General features: G+C 40.3%; 1 protein-coding gene across 4 annotated transcripts in view; it reads right to left on the bottom strand.

Annotated features, from left to right (window-relative positions):
* Positions 1–284: 284 nt before the first annotated feature.
* SLC18B1 (solute carrier family 18 member B1) overlaps positions 285–11,484 on the bottom strand; it is an 80,746-nt gene continuing 69,546 nt past the window's right edge. For all 4 annotated transcript variants that reach the window (XM_077486850.1, XM_077486851.1, XM_077486852.1 and 1 more), the window contains exons 10-14: positions 5,438–5,533; positions 2,572–2,646; positions 1,562–1,655; positions 1,434–1,486; positions 285–512 (exon numbers count right to left, since the gene is read on the bottom strand). In XM_077486850.1, coding sequence (XP_077342976.1) covers positions 449–512; positions 1,434–1,486; positions 1,562–1,655; positions 2,572–2,646; positions 5,438–5,533 — 382 coding nt within the window. In that variant the 3' untranslated portion in view covers positions 285–448. The remainder of the gene's footprint in view (positions 513–1,433; positions 1,487–1,561; positions 1,656–2,571; positions 2,647–5,437; positions 5,534–11,484) is intronic.

The raw sequence follows: 11,484 nt of genomic DNA, 5'->3' as shown, positions 1-11,484 counted from the left end.
AGATATAAAAAGCTTGGGAGTGATTTAACATGTTGTTCGCAACTACCTGTATTACTACAATTACTACTATAATAATTGAAATGTCAGCTTTAGTTGTTACCAAAATGTACTTCAAAGTACTTTGCAAAATATGTGTTCTCTATAATAACTGACTGACAGACTGCAGTGCACATACAAATAAAGAAAACATTCAGACTTCAAGCTAGCTTAATAAACCTGCACAATGACTATATAAAACAGTATAACTCTATAAAGAAATATTTGGCAAAATAAAAACAACTGAGTTAATGTGTGTAAAAAAATAGTGGCAATACCCATAACAACCACCCATTTTAAATTTTCTAACATTCAGGATAAAATGTAAACACTGGCATTTGTGGGCAATGCCTCCACTTTCTTTTGCAAAAGTGCTTTAAACAGTGGAAACTTTTATAACTTTTATTAGTCTTCAGCAATCCTCTTGCAACAAAGGTTCTCTTTCTTGATCTGTACTAAAATTTGCAGACTGTGGCCTGTAGAAAGCAAAATGAGTTTAACATTGCGTTATGCAAATGTGAAGATAAACACCATGTGCTGCTATGTAACTGGAAACAGTTGTATGCTTGTTTAGAAATGCTGCAAACCCCCCACCAAAAAGTGTATGCTATCACTTAAATAACCAGTAAATATTTAAACAAAGTGGTGCGCTGTTCCTTTAAATAACTATGAGGCATTGGATTATAAGTGAAAAGAATAGTGATGCACTGTTTCTTTAAAATAAATGTATAAAAAATATTATTTAATATTTTATTGATTATTAATTGCTGTATGAGATAGAAAGGGGGTAAACTTCAGTATGGTACTTTTCTATGTATATTTTTTATATTTGTTTTATTTTAAAAGGAACAGTGCATCACTATTCTTTTTATTTATAATGCAATGCATTATGGTTATTTAATTAAATTCATTATTGGTTGTTAATTGCTGTATGGTATAGAAAGGGGGTTAAACTTTAGCACTGTATGTGTGTGTATATATATATATATATATATATATATATATATAATTTATTTATTTTAAAGGAACAGCACATCTTATTTTTAAATGTTTGTTAAAATATTTCAATGTTTTGTTATGCCTTTACATTATTTTGGTTTTATTAACGGGCATCTTTACTTTTGTTTTAAAAACTGCCAAAATACATCTAGCCCTCCTCATTAAAAAAGTGCCTTAAATAGCAAGAATGAATCACTTCATTTGTTGGTCAGGAATGGTTTATTTTAAAGCTTTTTTACTGCATGTTAAAAATCTGTAAACAAGTCCATAGTCTGCATTATGTGTGTGCTTTTAACATGTATTAATTGTAATCTAAGTCTGGGGCAACATAAATGCATAAAGCATAGCTTTGGCGACTGCTCTAATTTGGTAAAAAATAAAATGCAAAATTAGCTCACCGTCTTTTCCTTTTATGAATTTCCCAGGAGTAAAACGCAACACTCAAAATAAACTGTGAAAACCAAAAAGAAATGTTAGTGGAAATTAAAAGCTAGAGGAAATCAGTTGTAACAGTTATGAAACTCACCACCACTAATGGTAAGAGGCCTTGCATGGCAGCTGCCCATTTAAAGTTAAACTTTTCATTCAGAAACCCACCAAGGGTCGGGCCAATAAATGATCTAGGAGAATAAACATGTGGTTGTGAAACATCTGAAAATAAAACAAGTACTTTATTTTATCTGCTAATAGAGCAACCTGTGAATGTTTGGGACGGCCTTCATTTGAAATGCTTAAAAGGTTAATTTAGTAATACTTTGCTGTCCTTGGGTCCTTCTTTTTCTCCTTCACATTCTGTTTTTATTATATACCCTACTTTAGATCCAGTGACATTATCACTAGATCTTTGTGATTCTCTGTGCAATTATATACTAAAGACGATCATGCGCATACCACCTAAATAAATACCTCATTAGTGTATTCTTATACAGATACTAAACGAATCATGTGCATCAAACATGTGACTATCAAATATTTGAATAAACAAATATAAACCAAAATGAAAAAAATGTCTCTGTAATTGTTGCAATTTCTCCTTTACCAAATTTATACACCACATGCTGTATATAGTCACCCTTTCCTTTTTCCTATTGTCTATAAAAAAAATATGTGTTAAAAGTTTCATACTATTTTTTTTTTCAGTTACCGGTCGGTAAGAAAAGTATAAATCTATAAAAAAAAAAAATAGTTTTGCTCACAGCACATACATTTAGAGGGAGTTTGCGATGAGAAAAAAAACGGGAGTTGACAATGCTGGCTGCAACCTTTGGGCTTTTCCAACTAGTATTTCTCATTGACCTGGAACAAGTATACAGATTAGGAGTTCATATTTGTAAGATTTCACAATCTCCATGCATGTTCCAGGTCCACAAAGCTGGTTACACAAACACAGGGTTTTTTTTTTCCTTTCAACCAGCTGCTTGAACAAAAAACAAAAAACAAAACCTTACCCCTTCTTCATCAACACAAGTGAAATATAAATAGATTATGATATCTGTTTACAACAAAAATAATCTGGTACATTTATAAAATACATACCCTGCAGACCACATAGCACCAAACAGCCCAGATATGAGGCCCAATGTACTAAGGCCTTCCTCAAAGCCATTCTCGCTGAAAGAAACCAACATCCACATATTGTATGATATTGCTACTGTACAACAAAGATGATAAAGAAAAAAGTAAAGAAAGCAACACTGAGCCCCCACCCTACAAAGTCAAAATGTCTGGAATGGCAATAAAAAAAAAAAAATTAAAAAAAAAACTGTTGCTAAAGAAAAAAAAATATTAAAACCATTTTGAATGGATATTATTTTTATTAAAATAACAAACATTTTATACCCACCTGCTCTGTGCAACAGTTGCACATAGTGGCCCTGAACCTCCTCTTTTGGGGCCCCCCCATCAGCAATCTTTGACTTTTCCTCTTCAAGTGGCTTGCTATGGGGGAAAACATGTACTCCTGAGCTGGTCCATAGACACACACAGCACAGTTTCGGCCCTGTCCCCTTCTCGCTACAGGATTTGATTGACAAAATCCTCCCTTGCTGCTGTTCTCCCTCTCCAATCAGTGACACCCATGGATGGTCTGCTAATTCATCATCCACCCACTTCATAGTAAGCTCCAGCTGATGGAACTCCACTGCCTCTTGCCACTTGTCCCCTGACTGCTGTGTGACTGAACCTCTCTCTCTCCCCTCTATGGTCATAGTGCTAAATTCCTCCTCTGAATATCTGAAAGGAGGAATGCTTGTGTATGACCAAAATTATCTTCCTGCAAAAGTCTACAATAAAAAGGTGTATTGCACTGCACAATGGTTTAACTGAGACTTTGGGGTGTTAACATGTGGAAAACTTGAATAATAGTTCTGTATGCTAGACACATATTCATAACAGCAACAGGCATATAACCATTCTGCATATGTTGCATGGTCAGCAACTAATTTGTTTATTAAAGAAAAAACTTTACAGCATCTGGAGGTTGTCACTGCTAACTTTCTTCTGAAAATGCCAGTTGTGTGTTTTTTTATACAGATCCAACGGCGTAAAATTCTTCCTGAGACACTGATTCGGAGTTGTGACTTCCCTTTGACTTCAATGGCTGTAAACTTGCTTAAAGTGATTGTAAACTCTCATTAAAAAAAAATATCAAAAACATACTTACCCGCATAGTGCAGAGCAGCCCTGATCATACTCTTCTAGGGTTCCCTGCTGGTGCTCCTGATTATATCTCTTCGGTGAGGCATCTATGCAGGCTCGATCCTGAGCCGCGCTGCCTGCGTCTATTTACGCATACAGTGTGGCTCGGCCCCGCCCCGTTTCCTTGTCACAGGATTTGATTCACAGCAGCAGGAGCTAATGGCTCCCACTGCTATCCATCTGCCCCATGAGGTGGGAGAGAGCAGAGGGAGCAACTTCTCCCTGGCACAGTGCTGGATCAAGATCATGATCAGGTAAAGGGGGGCTGGGGGGGATCCTGCGGCACAATTGCTTTTTTACCTTAAAGTGTAATTGCAGTCAAATTCAAACTAAGCCTAAACCTCTTACCACCCCCGTTTTAAGTATATTCTATCTGCCCCTTAAATGAAAAGATGTGTATACTTGTCTATTCTGAAATTCCTCCAGTCCAGTCACATGATCGGGTCCCAGTGCTGGCTTCAGTGTAGAGGAGGGCAGTCAGTCAGTTGCCCCATAGTAAGCCTATGGGTGACGTCATTTCCCAGGCTCTGCGGCCATTGTTGGATGATCTCTCCTCCATGCTAAAGCTGGCTTCAGAAAAGTATAGAAATATTTTCTTTTACAGGGTAGATAGAATAGACTTAAGCCTCATACACAGGGTTTGACTGTTGTACAACCGAGCGTCTGTTTTTTGTCAAATGGGCGTGTGTAGGATATTGTCTAGCATACTAACTATCCGCAAATTGTCATTCAACAAACACGAACGTAGTGACATACTACGAGAGTATAAAGAAAAAGTTATTTCTCAAGCGCTACCCTTTGGGCCCCTTCTGCTAAATTCATGTTAGTAGAAGTTTGGTGATTGTTGATTGACACTGTTTTTGTTAAGTTATTTTAATTTGGATGGCAGATAGCATATCTAATTTAATTTGGTTTTTTTCTGCACAATAAAAAAATTGTGTAGAATAATGCTTGGCTATGTGTTTTTCTTCAAATGACAGTTTGAGAGTAGGCAGTTACATTAAAAACAAGAAAAAAAAAACACAACTACAGGATAATGGTGTTGTGTGAACTATCCCAAAAAATAAAACAGCAATCATAATATTAATATTATTTAGATCTCTACAAAACAAATGCCTTTTAAAATATTTTTGCCATAACTACATCAGTATCACCAGCAAAGCAGCTTCATTATTATCCCATTAAAAAAGATGAGAATGTGCGCTGCATTTCGACATTTCATCAATTACCGCATCATGAATGTTAATTCTAGATTACGACCGGTAGTTCACAAGACCAAACTCTTCCCAGTTGTTCCTTAATTCGGATCATGCGTGTTTGTACTTTCGACTTTTGTGTGACGATTTCTGTACTGACCATCCAAAAATCAGACGTTGAGTTCACATCCAACAAAAATTTAATAGCCTGCACATCCAGCTTTTGTCTGACGAAAAAGTGAAAATCGGCTGTCGAAAGCACCGTACTAACGATCTGAAAATCCACAGACAGCTTGTCATAAGTATTATCCCTTCTGATTTTTGTTTCGTGTGTACAAGGCTTTAGAATGGGAGTGGGAGCCGGTTTAGGTAGGTTTATGTAGAAAGAACTACATACGCAGATTGTCAGACGATCACTGGGAAGGCAGCAATGGAACCCTATGTAGTTTTTTTCAGTACAGGTATACCTTAAGCATTGAAAAAGCATTTATTTACAAGTACATACTTACTATGCAGAGCTGAGCATCTCTGGATACACTGGTATGAGAGAGAGGCCAATACAAAATCCATCCAACACAAGTATGAAAATAAACAGCCAAAGTTTACTGGAAAAAAAAATATATATATATATATTAATAACAATATTTTTTGATATCCTAACCTCTTTACCTCAAAACTGCCAGTTTTAAATATGTATTGACATAAAAGTTTGAATTTGAAAATTATGTGATTAAAGGGTCTCTTAACTTTAGCAGTTAAATGGGCTGATAATTGCAACATCTTGCTGACTATACACATCTGTTATCTGTTTGGTGGCAGCCGATCATCATATATATAGAAGCTGTATTTCTACTTCTAATATCCATGATATCTTTCCACTGTAAATGGTTAAGGACAAAAATGGGTGCAGGCACCACTGAGTCCTTAACACCCATGTCAACTATCTCAATTAACTATTTGGTCATAAATTCCTGACTGTGTAAGCAAAGGAGCCTGGGATAACAAAAAAAGTGTGTGTCCCCAATGAGGTGAGGTGTCCCCCCAATAATTCAAACCAGTTACTTAACCGGGCATGCAGCCCGTCAGGCCAGGAAAGGGAGAGCGTCTTGTCAGGGGGGACCTTCCTGGCAAAGCACTTTGTCCTGTTGACAAGGGCCTTTTCTCCACAACTGTGGCCTGATGGATCTAGGGGTCTGCTGGCAGGGGACTTATTGGAATGTGGATTCCTCCTTTAATAATAAGGGGGTCCCCAAATACCATCACCTCATGTGAATGGGTAGGGAATACATAGTACCCCTACTCTTTACAAAAAAGTAAAGTGTATATTACTTTAACCACTTTCAGACCGGACCATTTTGCTGGTAAATGACCAGAGGTCTTTTTACACTTTGGCACTGCGCTGCTTTAACTGGTAATTGCGCGGTCATGCAATGTTGTACCCAAACAAAATTTGCGTCCTTTTCTTCCCACAAATAGAGCTTTCTTTTGATGGTATTTGATTGCCTCTGCGATTTTTATTTTTTGCGATATAAACGTAAAAAGACCGCAAATTTTGAAAAAAAATGATATTTTCTACTTTTTGTTATTAGAAAAATCCAATAAACTCAATTTTAGTCATACATTTAGGACAAAATGTATTCAGCCACATGTCTTTGGTAAAAAAAAAGTCAATAATTGTATATTTATTGGTTTGCGCAAAAGTTGTCACATCTACAAACTAAGGTACGTTTTCTGGAATTTACGCAGCTTTTAGTTTACGACTGCCTATCTCATTTCTTGAGGTGCTAAAATGACAGGGCAGTACAAAACCCCCCCAAATGACCCCATTTTGGAAAGTAGACCCCCTAAGGAAATTGATAAGAGGCATGTTGAGCCCATTGAATATTTTATTTTTTTGCCTCAAGCGATTGAATAATGACAAAAAAAAAATTTTTATTTTTTTTTTACACAAAGTTGTCACTAAATGATATATTGCTCACACATGCTATGGGCGTATGTGAAATGACACCCCAAAATAAATTCTGCTGCTTCTCCTGAGTACGGGGATACCACATATGTGGGACTTTTTGGGAGCCTAGCCGCGTACAGGGCCCCGAAAACCAAGCACCGCCTTCAGGCTTTCTAAGGGCGTAAATTTTTGATTTCACGCCTCACTACCTATTACAGTTTTGAAGGCCATAAAATGCCAAGATGGCACAAAACCCCCACAAATGACCCCATTTTAGAAAGTAGACACCCCAAGCTATTTGCTGAGAGGCATGTTGAGTCCATGGAATATTTTATATTTTGCCACAAGTTGCGGGAAAATTACAAACTTTTTTTTTTTTTTTTTTTTTTTCACAAAGTTGTCACTAAATGATATATTGCTCATGCATGCCATGGGCATATGTGAAATGACACCCCAAAATAAATTCTGCTGCTTCTCCTGAGTACGGGGATACCACATATGTGGGACTTTTTGGGAGCCTAGCCGCGTACGGGGCCCCGAAAACCAAGCACCGCCTTCAGGCTTTCTAAGGGCGTAATTTTTTGAGTTCACTTCTCACTACCTATTACAGTTTTGAAGGCCATAAAATGCCAAGATGGCACAAAACCCCCACAAATGACCCCATTTTAGAAAGTAGACACCCCAAGCTATTTGCTGAGAGGCATGTTGAGTCCATGGAATATTTTATATTTTGCCACAAGTTGCGGGAAAATTACAAACTTTTTTTTTTTTTCACAAAGTTGTCACTAAATGATATATTGCTCACGCATGCCATGGGCATATGTGAAATGACACCCCAAAATAAATTCTGCTGCTTCTCCTGAGTACGGGGATACCACATATGTGGGACTTTTTGGGAGCCTAGCCGCGTACGGGGCCCCAAAAACCAAGCACCGCCTTCAGGCTTTCTAAGGGCGTTACAGTTTTGAAGGCCATAAAATGCCAAGATGGCACAAACCCCCCCCCCCAAATGACCCCATTTTAGAAAGTAGACACCCCTAAATTTAGGGGTACACTAGTGAGACTAGGTAATAAATGGCGGGTGCCCTGAAACTATAAAAAAATAACTAACCAACCAGCGTCACCTGTAACAGTTATATGGTGATCACTGGTGAAAGGGTTAACTAGGGGGCAATCAGGGGGCTTTATGCGGTAGTATATGGGGGTCCCTGGCGCTATAAAAAGCTGCGGCGAACCTAAATACCTACCTGCCTAACTAGCGTCACCTGTGACACTAATACAGCGATCAGAAAAACGATCGCTTATTAGGCTGGGTTCACACTGGAGCGATGCGGGAACGCCACGAATGCGCGGCGGGTTCCCGCATCGCATGCCTCCCGGCGGCAGTTCACACTGCCCTATGCGAACTGCTGGGAGTGTCAGTGAAATGTTAATGACACCCCCAGATCAGTTCGCATATCGCAGTGCGATCTGCAAACTTGGATCGCATGGTGTGAACACCCATGCGATCCGATTCTGCTGCGGACCAAAAAAAGGGTCCCGTGCGAGTTTGCGGCGGGTGCGGCGGGTGCGACACGAATTCAGCCATACTATCTGTATAGCTGAACTCGAATCGCACAGAGATCGGATGTGATTTGCACTGCAGTGCGGTGCGAATCACATCCGTTCTCATAAACCGCTGCAATGTGAACCCAGCCTTAGTGACACTGGCGACGGGGGGTGATCACGGGGTTAAACCTTTATTGGGGGGGTTAGGGGGGTACCTTAGAACTAAAGGGGGCTAACCCTAACTGCCCTAACAGTTATTAGTCACAAATGACACCTGCCGGGTGATCAGGGGGTTAAACCTTTATTAGGTAATAAATGGCGGGTGCCCTGAAACTATAAAAAAATAACTAACCAACCAGCGTCACCTGTAACAGTTATATGGTGATCACTGGTGAAAGGGTTAACTAGGGGGCAATCAGGGGGCTTTATGCGGTAGTATATGGGGGTCCCTAGCGCTATAAAAAGCTGCGGCGAACCTAAATACCTACCTGCCTAACTAGCGTCACCTGTGACACTAATACGGCGATCAGAAAAATGATCGCTTATTAGGCTGGGTTCACACTGGAGCGATGCGGAAACGCCGCGAATCCGCGGCGGGTTCCCGCATCGCATGCCTCCCGGCGGCAGTTCACACTGCCCTATGCGAACTGCTGGGAGTGTCAGTGAAATGTTACTGACACCCCCAGATCAGTTCGCATATCGCAGTGCGATCTGCAAACTCGGATCGCATGGTGTGAACACCCATGCGATCCGATTCTGCTGCGGGCCAAAAAAAGGGTCCCGTGCGAATTTGCGGCGGGTGCGGCGGGTGTGGCGGGTGCGGCGGGTGCGGCGAATGGCTGAACTCGAATCGCACAGAGATCGGATGTGATTTGCACTGCAGTGCGGTGCGAATCACATTCGTTCTCATAAACCGCTGCAATGTGAACCCAGCCTTAGTGACACTGGCGACGGGGGGTGATCACGGGGTTAAACCTTTATTGGGGGGGTTAGGGGGGTACATTAGAACTAAAGGGGGCTAACCCTAACTGCCCTAACAGTTATTACAGTCACAAATGACACCAATGCAAAAAAAAAAAAAAAAAAAAAAAAAATGACATTGGTGTCACTGTGACTGGGGGGCAGGGGTAATTGGGGGGGTGATCGGGGGGTAAAGGGGGGGTGTGAGTGTGCCTGGCATGTTCTACTGTGTGTGGGATGTGTTGGTGCAACTCACTGATCCGCTCTCCTCCGTGTCGGAACGAAAAATACCGACACGGAGGAGAGAATACATCACTTCCTCTCCTGTGTTTACATTACAGGAGAGGAAGTGATGTCACCGGGGATTTCCATCCTCCGTCAATCATGTCATTCAGCGATGTAGATCCATCTCAATCATCATGCCAGACACACACAAAGAAAAAAAACTGCTATGTGACAACACAAATCTGAATGACCAATTTGGCAGATAACAGCTGATATAAACATTGGGTCAGGGTCTCCAGAGTGATGTAATTAACCGGTTCCCGACCAGCGCACGCCGATGTACGTCGGCAGAATGGTTTGGGAGCCACGTCGCATGACCGCGCAATTGTGAGTTAAAGAGACGCAGTGCCGAATCGCAAAAAGTGGTCTGGTCTTTGACCAGCAAAATGGTCCAGGGCTGAAGTGGTTAATCATATATGGTTAACAGCATGCCATGGATCCCTATGACATCATTGACCACATTAGCTTAGGTGTATTACTCTGGAAAATGGCCATTACTGTCTTTTAACTATCAGTTCCCACTGACTTCAAACTGGGTTTAGATTTGGCACCCAAACTTTAGTAACCTGCTTCAAATGGATTCCAGGTAGGTTTGTCTCATCACTATTACTTGACAAGCATCATTTCACAGTTTTGATAGAAATTCTGACTGATGGATTGTTTGATCAGATCATTTGTTTTTGCAATAGAGGGTTGGCTGAAAGTGTTTTATCTTGCCATAGCTATTATTAAAATAATTTTGCTCCACCAACCACATAAGATATAATCTGACAAAAAAAGAAAAAGATTCTTTATATACCATGTATGGAATATAAGTGTGATTTAGGTATATTGTAGTTTCTCAGCCCTTAGTAGTGCGGAATCTGCATTGAGTATAAGATGGATATTGCCAAATACACAGTGATCCGGGCAATTCTTTGGAAAAACTGGTTTCAGTCTGTAGGAGACTTGAGACTGAGGCTCAGGTTCATGGCGGCGATCAGTGGCTTTACCTTAGGAGGCCGATGTTGCTCCTCGCTCCAGCTTGCCGAAGGAAGAGCCTAGGCCATTGCTTCTCCAAGAGAAGCAACAAGTCCACCCTTTGTTAAGCTAATTAGAGCCTCAGGTTTTAATCATGTGCTTCAAAAAAAAAAAAAAAAGAAAAAAGAAAAAACCCCTTTGAAATCCATTTATCTGGCACCCTGCATGTAGATTATGGGCCGGGCGCATAGATTAGGGCACTGGATAACTACATCCAAAATAACCCTACCATGTTTTTACTTTGCCAATTTTACAGAACATTGAATACTAACAAGTTACTTAAATACATTTTAAATTTTAAATTCAAGATTGCATTGGCAGAAAATATGTACAAAACTGAGGGACAATGAGTATACTCATTCAAGGCAATATATATTGATTGTGTTAGGATCTTGTAAGTGTCCCGCAAAAGGTATATCATTACTCAGGCTGTGAATAGTACTTGCACCTACATGTAAATGCATGCCCTATAGCAGGGGTGCCCAACCTTTTGAAGAGCAAGGGCCACTTTTAAGCGACTTGGTAACCAGTCCTGGGCCACAATGAGCGGAGCGGGTGGATAGCATGTCCGTGTCCACCCTGCATTTGGAGAGCAGACATGGACACAGCCCACAATACTTTTTAGCAGATCGTATTGGAGGTAGAACACAAGTCGGTTTATGTCTGCCACTACTTAGAGGTGAATGGAGGGTCCAATTGGTTGGACTGTCAGACTGACCGTGTGAAAGGGGTCAAAGGCTGCTTTCACACTGATGTGCTGTGGTTTACCCGCACCATGTGTGCAACGCAGTTTAC

Source organism: Lithobates pipiens, unplaced genomic scaffold (assembly GCF_037356315.1).
Source record: "Lithobates pipiens isolate NorthernLeopardFrog02 unplaced genomic scaffold, aLitPip1_a1.2 Scaffold_18, whole genome shotgun sequence".
NCBI lineage: Eukaryota > Metazoa > Chordata > Amphibia > Anura > Ranidae > Lithobates > Lithobates pipiens.
Note: the sequence above shows the minus strand (reverse complement) of the source record. Positions and strands in the feature narration are given on the sequence as shown.